Source organism: Thermobia domestica, chromosome 13 (genome assembly GCF_964235325.1).
Source record: "Thermobia domestica chromosome 13, izTheDome1.hap1.1, whole genome shotgun sequence".
Classification (NCBI taxonomy): Eukaryota; Metazoa; Arthropoda; class Insecta; order Zygentoma; family Lepismatidae; genus Thermobia; species Thermobia domestica.
The window spans coordinates 136,259,608-136,280,412 of record NC_137466.1 but is presented as its reverse complement, the minus strand read 5'-3'; the positions used below and the strand labels follow the sequence as shown (position 1 = coordinate 136,280,412).

General features: G+C 31.6%; 1 protein-coding gene and 1 long non-coding RNA gene across 2 annotated transcripts in view; both read left to right on the top strand.

The window, feature by feature from the left end:
• The first annotated feature begins 1,115 nt into the window (after nucleotides 1-1,115).
• LOC145668541 (uncharacterized) overlaps nucleotides 1,116-20,805 on the top strand; it is a 74,547-nt gene continuing 54,857 nt past the window's right edge. The window contains exon 1 of the long non-coding RNA XR_014128036.1: nucleotides 1,116-1,214. This is a non-coding gene — a long non-coding RNA (uncharacterized LOC145668541). The remainder of the gene's footprint in view (nucleotides 1,215-20,805) is intronic.
• LOC145669296 (uncharacterized) lies at nucleotides 2,824-9,916 on the top strand. Its single transcript, XM_081737610.1, has 2 exons — nucleotides 2,824-3,842; nucleotides 9,375-9,916. Exons 1-2 carry the CDS (start codon nucleotides 3,741-3,743, stop codon nucleotides 9,723-9,725), a joined length of 453 nt encoding a protein of 150 aa, XP_081593736.1. The 5' UTR covers nucleotides 2,824-3,740; the 3' UTR covers nucleotides 9,726-9,916.

Below are 20,805 nucleotides of genomic sequence, written 5' to 3'. Positions count from 1 at the left end.
TAGTTTGATTCACATGTTTTTGACATAGTGTATTCCACCAGATGGGTTTTTGATGTTTCTTCTCAGATGATTGTCTAAATTTTCGTTCTGAATTTTTAGTTTCATTATTCAAAATAGAAATTGTAGTTTTTACCAATTTAAATATTTCTGAAGTATTCTGGTCTTGATTGATTTGATTTTGAATTATATGTTGATAGTCTGTCCATGATATATTCGTGGTCACATGTTGTAATTTTGATTTAAAGGTAATATTTTTCCTGTCATTATGATTAAGTCCTGTTGAAATAAAGTGAGTTTTGAAAATAATTGGAAAATGATCGCTGGAGAAAGTATGAAAATACGTTTGCCATTCTGTTTCTATATAATGTGAGCTCTTCGTTAGTGTTAAATCTGGAGCACTTAATATATTATTTTGTATTCTAGTAGAAGATCCATTATTGAGATATATATAAGATGAATTTAACAATTCTTTAAGAAAACTCCTACCACCTGAATCAGTTCTATTTGATCCCCATAATTCAGAATGAATATTAAAATCTCCACCTATATAATCAATATCATTGTTAGCGAATAATTGTTTCCAAAAGTTATGATCCACGATTATTTTTGGAGGTATATAAATATTAATTATTTTTAGGTTCTCAATCATTATACCAAGCAGTTGAATATGTGGATGTATATTTTGTAAACTAAAATTTAAATTTTTAAAACTTAAATGATTTTTAACACAAATAGCAATTCCTCCGTGAGCATCATGCCGAATCTGATTAATACATTGATATCCTTTGAGTTTTAGAGGAATTCTTGGTGTGCACCAAGTTTCTTGTAATAAAATAATATCAGGAAGAAAAATAGACACTAATATTTTTAAATATTGTAATTTGCCATATATACTCTGTGCATTCCATTGTATTATGGTTAGTCTTTCTTTTTTGCAAATGGCCATATAAGATGCTACTCTACAATTTTAATAATGTAAATACATTATTTAAAGTTGCATCAAATTGATTTTGCGAAAAAGTATCCTCTCTAGATATGGCATACGTATATAAAATTTTTTTAATGCCTTCCCGTATTTTTTGTTGGTCTTGAATATTTAAGGTCACGTTTGAGGATGAATTTATACCCATCCACTGATCCTGATTCTGTGATGAGTGATTCCATCCTGACTGATTAGTGAAAGTTGAATTGTCGTTGTTAATTGGTCCCTTTAAGTATGCGTTTTGTAATTCCTTTTTATTCTGAGTATTTTGTTGCAATAATAAGGATTTATTTTTAACTGGACATGTGTTTTCTGTATTTTGTTTCTCACTAATGTTTTTAACTAATCCAGTTTCCCTTTGTGATTGTAGGATTTTATTATTAAAGTCAAAAGATGTAGAAGCTTGGGCATGTTTGTTATTTTTGTTACCAATTTTTGTATATTCTCGGTATGTAGCTGTATTGTGTGTTTTCCATGCATTACTTTCCACATGTCCTCTGCGTCGTTTTTCAGGTGGTGAGCCTGAAATATCTTTCATGGATTGAACCCAAGTAGACATACGATTTATTGGAGGAGATAGGGGAGTTACTAAAGGTGGCATATTATCATAATTGAGGGCTGACGCGAACGTTTTTTGTTGAAACACTGAATTATTTTCAGATGTCGGCCTATAATTGTTATTATGTTTGTCGTTATCTTGACTTGAATTACTTGTCACGTTATTAGAATTTTTCAGAAGAGCATTAGCTTCATTAAATGATATCTTCTCCCTAGCCATGAGTTCCATCAATTTATTTTGTCTAATTCGTTCTGGACATTGTGAATAGTCAGCTGCGTGTTTTCCTCCGCAATTTATACAATGAAGGGGGTTAGTACATTGATCAGCTGAATGTGGTAATCCACATTTAATACATAGCACTTTATTTAAGCGGCAATTGTTTTTTCGATGACCATATTTATTGCATCCCATGATGCATTGTCTTACAACTGGTATATATGTATGTACAGTGCGTTTAATGTAATATAACTTAATATCTGTTGGTAATTGTTGTGAGTCAAACGTTAATATAACAGTAGCGGTTGGTTGAATTTCACTTTTTGCGATTTTTTTGTATATTCTTCTGGCAGAAGTGACAGGAAAGTCACTTTTAATATCATTTAGGAGATCGTTCATTTCTATTTCCGTTTCTATTCCATGTACTACACCAGTGGTGTATATTAAATGGTGGGGTATATATGCTTCCCATTTATTTTGATCAAGAATGGGATGCTCTAGGAATTTATTAGCTTCCTCACCTGACCTGAACTTAATTTTTAATAGGTTTCTACCTATTTTGTCTACTGTTTCGATTCCTGGAATTTCCGCAAGGAATAGTTTTCTACTTATAGACATGATGTGTTTTTTTCCTAGTTCCTCAATGGTTGACTTCACGAAAACAAAATATGGCGCAAGGTGATGCGGTTTATATTTTGTCTTACTAATTTCCGTAAAATTATTTTGAGTTTTTATAGGTTTTTCTACTTTGCTACCTATAGTTTGGATACCATGTACGGAAGATGACATCAAACTTTTCGTTTGTTCAATGTTAGTATTTGTTTCTGTATTGGAACTTTGTTCCATGTCCATAATATTATTATCTGATTGTATTGTAGCTTCTTCGCATTCAACTTCCGTTTCATTAATCATTTTCTATTTCTGGTTTAAGTTTTATATATACAACATAACATAATGTAATCACTTTAAGATAAAAACCTATATACACAAATAAAAATTATTAATGTTAATTAATTCAAACACTTATTACATAAAATATAAGAACGTTCTCACCAATACTGGATTGATCTGGAACAGTCTAGAGAAATCCACCGACCTCACTAAACACGTAATGTTTTAATTGTCTGTGAGTTAGTTTCGATGGTTTTTCTTCTGTTATTTTATCACTGTTTATGATTTTCAGCACTAGTTATTACACTCGATATAAGATTGAGTTTATAATATCTTGAACACAATGATTATTTAATAAATGTAATATTAAGCGACATAAGTTGCTATCCATCCGCCGCCATTTGCCCGTTACCTCCCTTTTACTATTTATTATACGTAGGTAGTACACCGTATCCATGAATGCAAAAAAAAATCTTGCAATATATGTTAAATGCAAAAATGCATTGTAGCAACAATATTAAACACAAGAATAGGTGTGGAAAAACTGTCTACCATTAAGTCCGTATTTGCTTGCTTATTTTAAAGGGAGAAAAAAAAAATGAACAAGAAAATGGCTGGAAAGACTCGAAAAAAAGAATGAAAGATTCTGTAAAAATTAATACTCTTATATATGAAAGATAATGAAGCTAAATCGTAGTGTATGAACCTTCACAGTCATGAAATAAAAAGGATTAAAATTTCAATTGATATATTACCGATAAAATTTGTAAATGGATACTGGAAAATAATATGGCCGGATCGAGTAATGAAGACAATATTGAAGAAATATCTGAGAGTGATATGAAAGAAGAAATTATAAGGCGCGAATGGGAGAAAATAGGACGAGTAGATCGAAGGTCCAAAGTAATTATTCGTAAACCGGTGAGTATATTTCTTACTACTGCACTCCGATTAGAGGCATTTGCAGAAACTCTACGCACAGAATTAGAGAAAATGGCGGAAAGCAAGTGAACCGATGTTGATGAGAAACCAAGAAAAGCAGGGAAACATCGAAAAGCATACAAACGGAAATGTTCTTCGCTACATGCAGACATGTTCGAAACAGTTTGTTTTGAACCCAGGCCCCAACCAAAACCTTGTTTTTGTTCTGGAATGGAGTTCCCATGTATGGCATTGACTTTGGACGAAAGTTTGGTAAGTAACTAAATGTTCATATAGTACGAATTGCCTGGCATAATAGAAGAAATGGTATATTATTTTAATAAACTACAGAAGCAATACATACGAGTAGTCTAAGTAGAAAGATAAAAGTCCGTAGTTAAATTATCAAGTACAATGATACGTTAATATTATTACCTCTTAAAATAGGTCATGCTTACCATATCTCATTGAAACTTGGAGAGAATACAAGATTTTGGGCTGTGCTATCTCCAACCATGTCATGTGCTATTAGATTCAAAGACATCATTTAAGCGCTACCTTCAAATATTAGCGTATGCTTAGTGCAATGTAATGTTTCTATTATCTACATAAATAGTAAACTAACAGTAATAGCACAGCTTAATCCCTTCCGCACCAGTTACATATGTGTGTAAGTCATGATGCTTGCATCAGCTATTACTAGCGATGTATTAATACCTGTGTACGTCACGAGTTTCCTCTAAGAATCCACTTTTGTACTTGCTTGGTATTGTGAGGTATGAGTGTGTTCCTCAGTACCTGGTATCAATGGATATTTTGATATGGAAAAGTGTTAGGAGATGGAAGCACTTTGTCTGCGGCTAGCTATATATGTAGTATGGTCTTACATATTGCTTCAATATAGTGAATGGCCTTGTATTGTAGATTTCTTCTTAGAATTTTGTATACTTTCCTTTACCAGGTATTGTAATTTAGCTTATGTATTGTTTTACTTGCCACTTGTTAAATGGAACTTATTGCTCTGTCAAGGGCATTGATAAATAAATATGTAAAATTTTCTTGTTAGAGTAGGTCTGTGCCCCTTATTTTCGCAATTACAATAGTGAATAGTTCAAAACTGTATGATTTAATTTAATTCAAATCATTGGAAAAAATATACAAAATTAAAAAAAAAAAAAAATCTTTATTTTTCAAGGCGTGACCCATGAAAATTCTTGTTATGGATGACTATGCTCCTCATTCCAACCGAAATCACATTGTTTGATAAAATGCCGGATAACTGTTTCTGTTGCAAAAACAAGAGAGGGTAAATTTACATAAAAAATGTTTGTTCTGATGATGTTGAATATCTGGTATTTGGGGCCAGAGTAGTGGAAGAGGTTAATACCATCAGTCAAAAGTAGATGATTTTTTTCATACATATTATTATGATTCTCTATGTTTTCATTAATTCATATTTCTTTTTTCAATAAATAGAAAATAAAAATAGAACATTTTGGAACTTCAGAATGACAGTACATAATAAACCACAACCAAAGTACAACAATCGGAACAAGTATAGTGCTATTCACAAAGCGCGCTGGTTTTGTTACATCAAATTATGGACTTTATTTTTTTCAAAATACACTAACAAAATTCATAAACATGTTCATCACACATTCCAACTTCAGGTATGGTGAATAATGTCGGGCATATGACCTCCTGTACTGCGCTGGCATACAATAACTCTAACCGATTACATTGAACTAACAGCCATACTGTTACGAACCATCGCAATGTTTGGCTCAGAACGACCACTACGACGACGCCGAGGACTTTTAATGATCACTGTTGAACCCGTTTCAATTAACTTTTTTCATAAGTCTATGAACTGTTGATTCAGTCGCTGCCTTATTTAGCCCTAGAACCGCGTGAAGTCTCCTGTGAGAAATGCGAGAAATTCAGACTAAGGCGACAATCGGAATGCTTGTGGGTAGAGAAAGAAGACAAAACAATGTCGGCAACCAAGAAACAAAAATATGTCAGACGATCCAAAACCGGCGCGCTTTTTGAATAACCCTACACTTTCCCACCATCTTAATTCTCACAGCCGCGAAGAATTAGTATTTGCCTGATTAGCAGAACTCGCACGTAGGTACTAAAACTCATATAAGAAGCCTAACAGCCACGAAAATCATACTAAGGCAGGTATTGAAGTAGAAGGCAAAATAAGCACTAAAAATATAATAATTTCTAAGCTTCATTTGAATATTTAGATTACTATTTTATTCTATATATCATATGATTTGATAAATATTCGGAATGATCTACAGATAGTAGCACTAATTCCAAATCAAACATGTTATTTATTATGACCCGTTCTTCCTTATAATTATTGTTAGGAGTAATAAATAAGAACTGTAGTTATAGGCAAGTGTTGTCGCGAGATTCCATTGCACGGTAGAATTGATAACTCTGAAAAATAAAATTATCGTCATCCGCTCATAGTTCTCAAAACAAATGAAGAAGAATTGTATTTTAAACCTTGAAATATATACTTGAGACTCATGAAAGCACTTGGCAGCCGGTAAAATGCCGGTCAGTAGGCAGCGTTATTTCATTTTTAATGATAGATCTAGAACACAGAGCTATCATTAAAAATTTAATGAAGAAGGGTACGAAGACAACAAAAATACCATATTGTAACCACTTCGCAATCGCTTCATTTATACACTTTATTTATCAAGATTCCATCCTATACCCAAGTATTTCATTATGTTTTCCCTTCTTTCCATCTATTCAATTATTTCCATCCCTACACATTAGGAGGCTAAATTCACCAAATATTTTTGACTGGTTTTAACTCCAAGTACAGGAGGATTATGGAAAAGAGCCAACGAAAATATGCAAATATAATGTTGTATCAAAACTGAATGAGTTTTATATAAGTTACTGTGGAGATAAAAAAAAAAAAGACCGGGTAGAGAGGAATACCCCAACGTCATTCTTTACTTATTTCAGCTTCATGAAGAGTGAATGATTGCGAGACCTTAAAGAAAATGTATGATATATTATAAAAAATGTTATTCAGTTATTTATTCTGTCTTTAGAGCTCCCTTGTGGCTAGCGTATGAACATTTGTCGTGAGAGGCCCGGGTACGATTCTCGGTGGTTTGGATTCCACGTTAAGCTATAGGTCTATGTCTCATATAGTCTCGCTGCTGAAAGGGACGCTAAACTCGAAATAAAATTAAAATCTCTCCGTATTCATTTAAAGAACCAATGACAGATTGGTTACAAACTGGAATTTTCCTTTATAGCTCTTAAAATTTATCAACCTACAATGATGACGCCAGCTTTAAATTCCTGTTGGTCAAGTGCACGGCTATCTAATTTTTCGGGGCTGGCTATTTTTTTGTATACCTTAAATAATAGTTTTAAATTAATTGATCTATCTCACAATACATGTCTAGATAGCAGTTGTGTGCAGACAAACCGTCCCTCTTACCCCTCTTTTAACGTCGTCACTGCAACCTGTCAATCAAGTTGGTCACAAACTAGAATGATCGCAAACTATACGGAATCATCGTGTTACAACATGAGATTCTTCTGTCACAAACAGGCTTTTTTTCCCGTTATTTTTCCTAAAGTTAATCTAAAAGTTTTCTATAGTGGTGATAATTTTACAGGTGCAGTTAGTCAATGAAAATGATACCTATTACATCTTAAAAATTTGAAACCACGATCTTTCCGACCGACCTCACACACACGGCCTTCGTTGCAGGATGAGAGCCAGAATGTTCCTGTTTTTCGACTGCTGGTTCGTTTCTGGAGTTTAGTAGTATTCCTAGTTGGTTATGAATGGACTCATAAAATTATTTGGATTTGTTAAAATAGGTTAAGATGTCTTTAGAGATCTGCATTTTGATTCATTTTTGGTCAAATGTTAGTAGTTGCGTAGGTCAAAATGTGAAGTACTTGAACACCTGAAATGCCTAGACCTTTTATGATATTATTCACCTTTAATTGGCAGTCGTAGAATACCATATCGTTCACTTTTTCAAATGTCTGGTGTAATGATAAATTTTGGTCGTTCACTTGTGGGTTATTTTCAGGGTTTCATGATCGCATTAAACTTCTTGGCAGCAGTTGAAAATGACAGAATGGAGTTTTCCAGAGTACTTTTCGTATGATATTGTTACATACTATATTTCTGTTACTTTCACTTTCTTCACTAAATATTGAGTGACTGCTCGGTATTCAAAGTCTGTCATTTTGAAATCAAACAGGCATGCACTACGAAATACTTGCCTATACCTAGAGGAGGATTTAGGTTTGGTGAGGCTATAAGCTGCTGAAGGTGATAGATCTCTTTATAATGTCCAGCTGTCCTTTGTCAATGACAAATTGTCACTGTTTTTTGTGTTGAATACACGCTACAAGGTAATTTAGGGATCTGAAGGGCATCTAAAGCCATTTGCACATAATAAAATGTGTATTTTATCAGTCAATGAAGAACGTAGTTACCCAATGTACAAACATGAGTAAATTAGTGATATTTTAGGAAGCAAGAGGGACCCCATTACTTTAGGATGACCACACGTTCCATTTATAACGGGATTGTCGCTTTTCCAGAAAGTTGTCCAGTTTCCCGAGATAAATGCAAACGAAATGCAAAATGTCCCTTCAGGAAACGGGAATTAAGCGTCCCGTTTTTAATACATAGTTACGTAGTATAATTTTTATATGTACCTCAACCGCATAATTCAATCTCTGTTAGAAAGATATCGAAATTTTATAAAATAGTTTTATATTTTTCTAATAGATGGCTCTATAGTAAATTCCATGGTACTACATGTGATAATCTTTTATGAGTCAGTAATTGAAGGATACGTCTAGATTCACTAGCAGGATTGCAAATTACACCAGTTACCGAGTGTCCAATTTTTTTTATTTTTATTTTTTTATTTTTTTTATTTTCTAAATCTGGTCATCCTACACTATTTATATCATAGGAGCCTACAGAACACAAAATATTGTTGCTGTATGTAGGTATTTAAACCTGATACTTTGGAAATTTACATCCAATTTCTTTCCTTTAAATATTTTGAGGGATCCCAAGCTTGTCCATTTTATACGTAAATCTGGCAGTTATACTTTAGCTGTTGTTTAATTATTCTGGCAATAATACAAAGTTGTAACAGAAGATAGCGCATAATAATAATGTACTCGATTTAGAACTAGTGCTGCTATCTATGATTAATTCACAGAATTTATAAATTTATCTCTTAGATAAAATGAAGTGCCATAATTCAATAAATGTTTTCTCATTGTCGGCTACTATTGCACGAATTAGGCCTGCTATACACTAGGAGATAAGTCCTAGAAAATATCTTAGAATTTATCTGAGAAAAAATGTTACGACATTTTGTAGAGTATTTTTGTTCTTTCACCCACATACGGCTGGCGGGAGAACACAAATTTTGTGTTCTCCTGCTCTCACCTGATATCGCTTAAACCGAAATTTTACAAATTTTCTTTCCGAAATAAAGCAGCTCTAAATAAGGAAAACCTTATAGAATCGTTCAGAACATAGGAAATGGCATGGATCTGACTCTGACACTTGAGATTTTGACTCTAAGAAAAATCGTAAAAGATTTCCTAGGATCTATCCTATAGTGTATAGCAGGTCTTATATAACCCTTAGGTAGCCATGAGCTTAAAAAATTGTTTAAATTTTCATTTTCTTAAGTTGCTTTTGATTTTACTCGGGTTAATGAGTTTTAATTTAAAATATCTATATATACTTAATTGATTAATTTTTAGAAAACTGTTTCTGATGAGAGTTCACAATGCCTATGCACACCAAAAGCTTTAGTACCTGGAATTTCGTCAACAACGTCGAAATTGTGTGGTAAGGAAAAAGACGTGATTTGTTCATGTGAAGAAAAACGAATAGCTGTACAGCGTCAAATGCGTGTAACATTTCGTCAAGAGACAGCCATGTTTATCCGAAATATCTATAAATTGTTAGATAAAATAAAGACAGAGGAAGATGAAGCGGAGACGACATTTGCTGGAGCGCCATGTGTTGTTGGAAATGGACAACTTTGCCGTGGATTGTGTGCCATCAAAGCTAAGGCTAAAGAACAAGCAGAATTAACAAAAAAATATTAAGTCAAAAAAACTTGCACTTGCGCTGCATGTTGCACACAAAGAGAATGAAAGAAATGTGATGCCAGCTGTGCCGAACACTGTCCTGCTATTTTGAGAGCTAAGATGCTAACAGATACACAGGGAAAATCTTTTGCTTGTTTTGAAAAAACATAGACAGTATGATTTAATTGTAATTGGTTATAATTACTAAATTGTAATAAAATAAAATATTGTTTAAAAGGAATTCCTTGCTCCGTTCTTTTTCTTTTCTTTTCTTTTTTTTTTTAAATTTACTATCTTTACTTACGAAAAGTTAAGTGTTTCCGGTTTTTGACTTTTTGAATATCTTTTTCTGGGTTAGATTAATTAATATCAAGAAGCACCAGAATTATTACATATAAATTTGTTTTAGAAGTTTTATTTTTTTGATCAACTGAATATACAATCTTGAATGATAACAACACTCTAAATTAATTCTCGAGTTGATAAATGTTTCAATTTCGTAAGTTCTCAACGTTTGTTTATACGAATTTATTTTTTAAATTTATTATATTGTTACTCATTGAAAGTTTTTGTGCATTCCTTTACATCCAGCTCCAGAAACCTTAATAGTGAGTATAAATATTGTTATAGCCATTTAATCTTCAGTTTGGAAACAACTTACAGAAAGGTTGAACATTGCCTTCTTTTAGTAATTTAGTAATTATAGTAAGTGCAGATACAGAAAATATAATGCGAAATTCACAATGAATCCACAAAGCAGCGCTGGCTCAATAGAAGTGCACTCATCTCTGGTGCGTGGTGCACATGGATTGATCCCGGCTACCCCGAAGTGCACTTTGGTGGATAAACACCATGTACATAGGTTTTCTTAGGTTTCTTCCGTTTCCTCACATCTTCTTCATTCCACCATTATAATCCATCTCACTATCACCGTCACTCGAAACATATTCGTAGGACGTTAAACTTCTTTAAAAATGCAATTAATCCACAACTTTTAAAAAATTCTTTTCTTTTTGGTAGAGTTTGAAGATATATATATTGCATATTAGTTCTTAACAATTGTTGGTTAGTTGTTTTGTAATGCACTGATCCTCTCAGCACCGAGGCTGTGACATGGATCTACAACTTAACGTGGTATTAGAACCACATAAGCTCCACTGAGAATCGAACTCGGCTCTCCCGCGCTAAAGACACGTGTGCTACCAATATAATCACGAAAGAGGTCTTATTAGCGTTTTTTTAATAATTAATATTAGTTGCCGAACAACAAATAATTGATTCTCAGCTAGTAGTACATCCGTTTCAAGCCTCGTTATGCAAATTACAGTTTATTTCAGTTTCAAATGGCTTTGGAACCGAGGAAGGAATTTAAACTGCAAATAATCTATAACATCCAGAAGGTATAAACAGATGAATCATAGAGCGTACGCATTGTAAGTAAAGACCTCATTTGAAATTATAACTATGGAAACGATATAAATTATAAAGCACATATTATGGAAATAACATTAACCTCTTTCTCCCTTTAAATATTGATAGGAAAGAATTTCAAGTTCTTAATCGTACCAAAGATTACACTATTTATCGAATGGTTTATGAACCATTCTAGCCATAAGAGAAAAAGGATTAAAGGTATACACAAAAATAGGATATACGCAGAGAGTGAAAAAGTGCTCGACTGGACCGTGATCCAAGCCCGGGATCTTCGGTATCATGCCAATGTACTAACCACTACGTTACCCAGTCTGCTCCCTGAACGTTATATTAAAGAATTGTATCATCACTATATTAACAAATGGAGGAAACAACCGATTCGTATCTATAGAAAATCGGTTAAAAACTAAAGAAAGAAAATTTTCCTAATGTACTAATTTTTGCATAGAGAAATTAAAATATTAGGCAATTTCCTTTCCTTACTTTAGAGTTAAAAATAAAAGTTTTATTTTGACTGATATGATTTGATCAAGAACCTACAAGGTGCACACTTATCTGTCAAGTCAAAAATTTCAATAACAAATTGTTTAAATTATGTCTTGATGAAGGACTCCTTCAACATAGAAGAAGTTCATCAACTTGCCCAATTGGTAAAAGATAGTATCAGAGTTTTCTCACCAGATTGGTTTGCAGAATGCAATTATTGAAAGAATATACACACATACGAAAAGTGTTCTGAGAGCATCGGATCATTTATATCTGTGAATTTGCAAAACACATTTCATAACAATATTTAAAAATTTTGGGAGGAATATGATAAGTTATGCTGTGAGAAACCAAACTTTTCACACTAAATTACAGCTAATCTTTATAATTTTTGAGCCAGGGAACTTCACCAAATAATAGTTCATACAAGAAGATTTGGCTAATAATTTTTAATAAGAAACGAATAACAATTGCTTTATCAAGATTAGGGTTTCTAAAATATTGAGAATATATTGAAGAAAAAGAACTACTAAGAGATAGAGTAGGCTTAAGATACAGTTATTGTGATAAAGAATATACAGTCTCTGTCAATATTATCAAAAAAGCCATACAAATAAAGATAAATTAAAAAGAAACTGAAAGGCTTCTCTGAGGAACGCTCGAAAGTGAGAAGAATGGTGTGATAAAACACTATATTGTTCTCTGATAAATATGGCGTAACACACTTAGAAAGAGTCATGAATTTTGAACGATAGGATCAAGTTTATGAACTAATAAATTGTTATTAATAGTAGTTTCATGAACTTTAAATAAATTCAAATGAACTATATTTAAGTCCTGTTAACATGGAACCAAATTTTAGTTTACCGTTCCGCGGTTATGCCCTTTAATATGCCCTTTAAGCTAAAGGGGATGGACGATTAATGGAAATAAATGTTTAGAAATTAACTTTTTTGTTCTCCCACTGATGTATATATATATAAGTAAACATTTGCTTAACATTATTAAAAAAACCTTCTTGAAAGCATTTATATAGAGAAAAATAAATAAAGTATTAAACAATTAGATAACAAAAATAACATTATCATGTCCAAATACTATGTAAGCTTACAATGAGAATACGAAGATCTTCCCTTCTTGAGAATTAGAAAATATAACAAAGGATATGCGAAATTATGAAAATAACATCGAGGTGAAAAGAAGGCTATGTAGCTTGATTATAAAAGTGTCATAGATATGTTCATAAATAAATAGAAAAGGAAATCTTACTCTCGAATTACAAACTTATTCTATCAATTTTATTCTATGGGATGGAAAGGAGAGAATTTGATACATGTCTTTTCTGTAGCAACAAGTTTTCTTTAGTGTGCTGAGGAAGAGGTGAGGAGTTCATCGAAACTTAAATTTTAATTATTCGAAGATGTGAAAAATACGATCTATCAATGAATATTAAAATTTTGATTAGTACTTGAGGTTTTAAAAAATAAATGTAATATATTTACTGATGGATGCTATACGAGGTCGTAGAGTTGTATGGTCGTAGGATTCTTACAAATGCGTCACACTCAAGTAACTTAAGGACTTGTTTCGAAAAATAATCAAGTATGTTTATTGTTTTTCTTATTTGCTTCTCATTATATCACAATGGAAACATACATGATTTCGGATTTTTAGACTAGGAGATAATCCCTTATTATTGCATTCACATACGCATACAAACAATAAATATAATCTTATACTTGACTGTAACTTAAAATATTCTAGGATAAACTATTATATTAATCATGCTAACTATTTTTTATCAGCCTACTTTATTCTATGAGAGATTTTCCTTAATCAGGGATAAAATTATATTTTCAGATGGAAGTGGAAGCGTTTTAATTACTTCAAACTATGTCGCTGTTAGGACTGTATGTGACACTGTTAGTTGAAATCAAATAGCATTAGATACAATTTGATACTTAACAGTGCATATTTTTCATGTATGGCACATAAATAAATAAGTTATTTATTCCAGCAGAATCAAACCTATCAACTAGGGCCGTAACTTGTGGGAAGGCAGGAGGGGTACCCAGAGAAGTTCCTTGCCGTTCGAAGGGGAACCACTTTAAGACAATTTTTTTTTTACTCCATATAATATACGAACATGAAATTATAAATGAAGCATCGAACAGGTTCACTACATTACATAAACAAAACAACACAAAAAGTAAATAAAACAAAAATGAGTCGTGGGCCCATTTCAGTAAAAGAATATCTACTATTAGGGGCCCTGGAAATAATATTTATTCGTATAGCTTTGAGATTTGTCAATATTGTGCACTTAATTAATTTGTCATGTATGGAACGGGCCCAGGAGCGTGCGGGAGGGCTCACAGGCTCCGGGGGCCCGCAAATATTAAGAGGAAGATGGAAAGAAGGGGTCTATTTTCGAATTTCGCTGGAGGGCCCAAAACAACTTTTCTAGAGGGCCCAAATATTAATGCTTGCCTCTCCCGCCAGAAAAATCTTAGTTACGGCGCTGGTGTCAACTACTCATATGGGCAACAAACGACATCATTTTGTACTCTATAAGAATTAGTTTCTTCCAATATGTTCAAAAACTACGCATAAGAATTAACTCGCGAGAATATAATTTTGTTCAGATCGGTGTGATCTAACCATTCATATAATCTCATTTCTGCATAGTGTTTTTGTTAAACAAAAATCAAAATTTTAGAGTTATTGATAATTTTAAGCTATATTTCATTAAACACACTGTATAATATCCTCTTGATTACTGTCAAAATGAAAACCTTTATCAGCATATATATTTCAGTGTCAGTTTAATTTTAATAGGTAGGTAGTTATCGTAAAATATCAAATTTTAGGTTTACAATTTTTTTTTTCCCTGATTTTCGCGAAGACTGTACAAGAATACTTACACTTACCTACATCATTATATTCAGCTTAATAGATTTATCGATTGATATACATCTGATCTTTTGAATTTTTCCCCGTTAAACGCTAGAAATATTGTAGAATTTTGTAAATTCATTATATTTGTATTATGAATATATATATATATAAAACGTAAAGTGGTTATTTAGAAATCATCTCGCTCCTGTGTATATACCCAATGATTTTCCACTGTCAGAGCCATTTTCAATCGAGGAAGAAAGTGAAATAGAAGAGCAGAGTAGAGTTAGTCTCATAAAAGAACAGTTGAGATATAGATAAAACCTATTTACTATAATCTTCTTCTATATATATATATATATATATATATATATATATATATATATATAGGATGATTAAAAGTACTTAAATAATACTCTTATTCTTTTTATTTTAAGAATTTTCCAAAAGTTTTAGAGGGATAAAGGCACAATATCTTGTACTAATTTTATCCAATCAGAACTCTTATTAGATTCTGTTATATATTATTATCTCATTTCCTTTTTGATATTTGCAAAGATCTCCTTACAGAAGTTTTATAATTAAAATTCTATTTTCTTCATGCGTATTTCGTATGACAACAACGTGTCATGCCCATATTAGACGTATTGTTATCATTATCCGGAATATTTTCGGTAATGACTATATGTCAGTGTTTGAAATTTAAATTCCGTGTATAAATACCACGTACTGTTCTCAAACGTACTATTATAATCAGTTGAGACATCAGTGATTCGTGCAACATCATACTGTGTAACTTCCTCCATGTTCACTCTGGAATTATTATTTAAATAATCATTATTCTTCTAACCAGAGTATGCATTTCTTTATTAAAAATAAATTATTTCATAAGAGTTTCCATAACAGAGTATTATGATATTTCTATTACCTACATTGTCACACCTTCACGCATTACGTCTTCGAATGATGAAGTGTAGACTCATAATTTTTTTAATGTTCAGGATATCGCTTCTCCAGATTCCCTTAATGTGGTTTCCTGAGTGTCAACGGTAATCACTGGCTTCATAATTTCTTTCCTTCCCTTGATACTTACATAGATATATACATACAACTAATTGTGACTGACGTAATTTCGAACTTCAAGGAACAAATAATCTCACCTTAAACTGAGGACGACAGCTATCCAGACAATGGAGACTAGAGTATGAGAAATACCATAAATCGTTAGGGCATCTAGGATTCCACATTAGCAACACAGGTAACATTTATCACAGGCGCCACAAGCGTGATTACTCATGAAGGATTCAACGCACTTACAATTACATATAAAAGGGTTCGGCATTTACTTCGCTCGAACTACCCATTCACAAGGCGGTTTCCCTCCATAGCATCACTATGACTATATTAACTATACATTTACCTGGTTGTGTACAGATGTGAATTTATCAGGCACATTTACTCATACTTTGTTAGTGAACAAATTATAGTAGAATAACTATTAAGCATATCGTCATCATCAGTAATTTTCAGGCGGATTAAGTATCATTGGCTCAATAAATTACTTAGTATCGCAATAATAAAGAAGGATTATAGCATCTTGTGAGGTGAGGTCGAATCATTTTGGGGACCCTGAACTAATTTAGTCGTACATATTTTCTATCGTACACATCGCAAAATTATACATTAAATTCTTCACAACAACTTCAAAATCGTTATGGGAAGTGTTTTAATTATCTTTAATTAACTTAACACAGCTATATCACATATAATATTGCGAAATCACTGAAAGCAGTATCACTTAATTTGTAACTTTTTTTATAATAATGTATATCAAGACAATCTTTATATATCTTTTTCTTCTTCTTAGCGTGAATTAGATTTCCGATTTACAATCTGTCGAAATCAATACATATTTAACATATTGTTCATATGAAATCCTTCTAATTCACGATATAATTTTAATAAGACGTGTTTTGTAAACATTCAATGGATTGCATACGTTAAATTATAATAATTAATAAATCATATAGATAAAATATAATATGGTACGAATATTTAAAATTTTACATTAAACAAAAGGTCATATTATGGTATTTCTTAGCATAGATAATCTCTGACATGAAATACTAAATTCAACATTTTTCTTACTTCTCCGGGACGGAGCTACTTAAAGAGATGTCATAGTTTATTTTTCTGTAATGAAACAAATCTAAAATTTGGTTCGTTACAACATTAATATGAACATACAAATTAACGTCTGAGAAAGACAACGTTACGTTATGGAAACTGTTACGAAATAATTTATTTTTAATAAAGAAATGCATACTCTAGTCAGAAAAATAATAATTATTTAAATCATACTGTGGCATTATATAGGATGTAAAGGACACATTGACAAATTTAGAAATGCATTGATCCATGATACTAAGTAATTATCTGTCAAGGTTTGTAGATGTATTTCTTTTAAATTCCGCATAAAATGAAATATGGTATTTACAATTACTATATTTTTCATTGTTTTTATTTACAAATTTTATACAACAAATATATCTTGAGTATGTGCGTAAATAATTCAAATAAAAGAAAATGTCGACTCATCTTATATGATCGGCTTGCTCAGTGAGTTGAAGTTCAAGATCGTTAATTGAATTTTACATAGTTTTACATCGTCAATTGAGTGTTCGTTATTTGTAATCTTAAGTAGAAATGCATATCAAGGACTTTTTATTGCCATTAAATTAGAAAGAAAATATATTTCTATCTAATTACAAACTTATCCATCAGTTTTATCCTGCGGGATGGAGAACCAGAGAATTTTATACATGTCTTTTCTGTAGCAACAAGTTTTCTTTAGATACGCTGAAGATGAGGTGAGGAGTCCCACGAAACCATTCGCAGATTTTTCTGATTTTGGATCTTTTAACGAACGAAAACTTTGATTTACTGATTTACTGTTACAATATATATATATATACTGTTCTTTTTAGAGACAGAGAGAATATAACAAATTCTTTATAAATCTAAATATAATATTGAAACGTACCACTCTCACCATCCTTCCGGTTGAAGTAAAAGGGTGTTTCGTATGTTCTAAATTGATTGTTTTCAAATTCGGGCACTGACATAGACACTTCCACAGTTAAAAGATTATCTTTTACCTTCCATGAGATGTACATAAACTTAACCAGCACCGATGGCGTGATGCAATTCTTCAAGAAACAACATATGCACATTTAATAATACTCGTACTTTAATTCACAAATATTCAATATCTCCTTAACTGACCTTTTGTTTTCAATAACATATTATAACTATCATATATACATCACATATCATCATCATCGTATTTATTTATATTTATCTTCAATTATGCTATATATTTATATAAATAGGCTATTATCATTGTAATGAATAATTCCTCGAGGTTGTTACATTGAACTTCAAATTATCTTCTCAGTATATATACACATATGTTTCCATAAAATTGTACATTGCTTCATCTTGTTACTGGTTCTCTATATTTAGATCTCGAAACAACAAATAAATAGGCCGTACTAATACAATTGACGTATTTTGGATGTTAAATCCAGGGTATATATATATATATATATATATTACAGATTCATATTATATATTTATACGTTACCAAATTAAATCACTGCGCTGTCTTCATTATATGTGCTTAACATTCCATTTTTACTTTCTAGAATATATTTTGTTCATTTCGATTTGAAAAATGTTAAATATTTTTAAATTTATATCATGTGATGCAGACCAAAATCCTTATTGCATATAATGTAATGCGCTATAGCACAGGTCTATAATAGCTGCGCATTACAATATATGTGCATGCATACACGACTCAGCAAAGAATAAGAATATGGACAAAAGGAAAATTTCAAGACAACCCTATTGGCGACTTGGATCGTTGTCAGGTAAAGAGGTATAGAGAGAAAAACAAAGATAAGAGAAATCCAGAACAAACCTTGAATCAATCAACTTTGCTTCAGGTATTTTCTTGTTTTTAGATTTTCTCTTCCTCTTTTTGCCTTGAATTTTAATAATTTGAAAATGTGAAAAATAAATATTAAAATTTTGCTTAGTGTTTGAGGTTTTAAAAATAAATATATCTTACGTTCTTCCCTCTTAGTGGTAGTTTAAGAAGTATACTTAGGTGTTACTCAGATTATCCTGATGGATGCTATACGAGGTCGTGAATGCATATATGGTCGTAGGACGCATATTTAATATTTAAAAGGATAAAGACCTATGAAGATTACGCACGAAAAACGATGGAAGTCCATTTCTAACGACTTCTATTTTATGGCGCGAATCGGTATAGAGGGCAAGGTATGAGATTTCTGGAAGTATATTTATTTGTCACAGAAAACTTGTAAAACGTTTTCAAAAAGCACTGTCAGAAGTGCCCGGCTTCACATGGGAAGAATGATATTTATATACAATATCTGAAAAATAAAGAACTGAGTAGAACAAATAACACCCATTCCTGGGCCAGCTGACATTAACGTTCTTGACTAAACTAAAGCTTAATTTTCAAATGGACTGTTACCAATCAACTTAGTGTCCGCGAAAACTATCTATTTGACACTAATGTGGGTCATTACTTTTATTATTGTGAGCAGTGGTCAAAGTGAGACGGTATGCAGTATGAAGAAAAATGATGCTCCATTAGCATGTAAAGTGCGTAAAAGCCAGCCAAAATTTACATCTCGACAGATGTGAATTACTCTATTGAAGGCTAATTCAATACTTGATACATAATGTATTGCTAGGAATAGACCTGTGGCAATTTGAATAATTAAACACAAGCCGAGAAGAGAGCCAAAATTTCATCAGTATGAGATGTTAATAGGAGCTGGAAGATCTACTAAGGCGTTGTTAGCAATTTTAAAAAGGGGGTGATGTAAGCGAATTGGTGTTGACATATGATTTAGAGGGCCGAAGGGGACCTTGATATAATGAAGTAATTTTTACCACTGCAATTAATGTAATAAATAGGTATGTTGCCAATATAATAGTATTCATTAGGATTGATGTTATATAAAATTTTATACCAGGAATTTCTTGATAATTAGTTGTATAGTGATGCGGATCTGGCAATGAAATTATATTTGGTAGTAGAAGGGGGTCGATAATTATTATAGCAATTAGGAGCAATGGAACTAGGAAAATTAGTAGGAAAAGATTAGGTGTTAAGGTAAATATTTCATTTGATGCTAGTCTTGTAACATAAATAAATAGAACTAATATGCCTCCCAGAAAAACTAAGAAGAGAATGTAAGAAAATCAAGGAGATTCTCTTATAGTTGAGATAGTTAAGCAGGTAGTAATAGTGTTGACAATGAGTATTAGTCCTATTGATAGGGGGTGAGATATTTGAATTAGAATAAATCTTAAAACTACTAAAATTATAAGTAATATTCAGGTTATTTTAATTTCAAGAGGTAGTTTATAAAAATATTAGTTTTGGGGACTAAAGATAAGTTTATACTTTCTCTTGATGCTTTTAGAATTTTTATTCATTAATGGTTTACAAGACCAACGTTTTAATTAAACTATAAAAGCTTATGAAAATATTATTTATTTTGTTTTCTTGTTTTCTAGTTATTTTAGGAATAGCTTGTTTTGTTATTCAACGTAAGCATTTATTAATAGTCTTATTAAGACTTGAGTTTATCGTGTTGATAAGTTTTTTACTTTTGTCTTATTCTTTGGGTAGCTTATATGTTGAAAATTATTTTTGTTTATTATTTTTAACTTTTAGTGTTTGTGAGGGTAGTCTAGGTTTATCAATTTTAGTATCTATTGTTCGAACCCATGGAGGTGATTATTTAAATTCTTTAGTTGTATTACGATGCTAAAATATTTAATGTTTATGTTGTTTTTAATACCTTTGGGCTTTAATTTTAAATTATGGTGAGTTGTTCAGTTTTGTCTTATTAGAATTTGTTTTTTATTTATAATAAGAAATAGTATGGGACTAGTTCCTTGGGAGGTGGGCTATTACCTGTGAAGAGATAGCTTGAGATATTCATTGATTTTATTAAGTATTTGAATTGTTATTCTTATAATTATGGCTAGAGAGGGGGTGTTAAGAAGTTCATTTTATAGTACGAGTTTTATTAGTTTAGTTTTATTATTACTTGTGTTACTCTATTTGAGATTTTCTTCTTCTAGATTATTTATGTTTTATTTATTTATTTATTTTTTTTTTTTTTGAAGGCTCATTAATTCCTACATTATTTTTAATTTTGGGTTG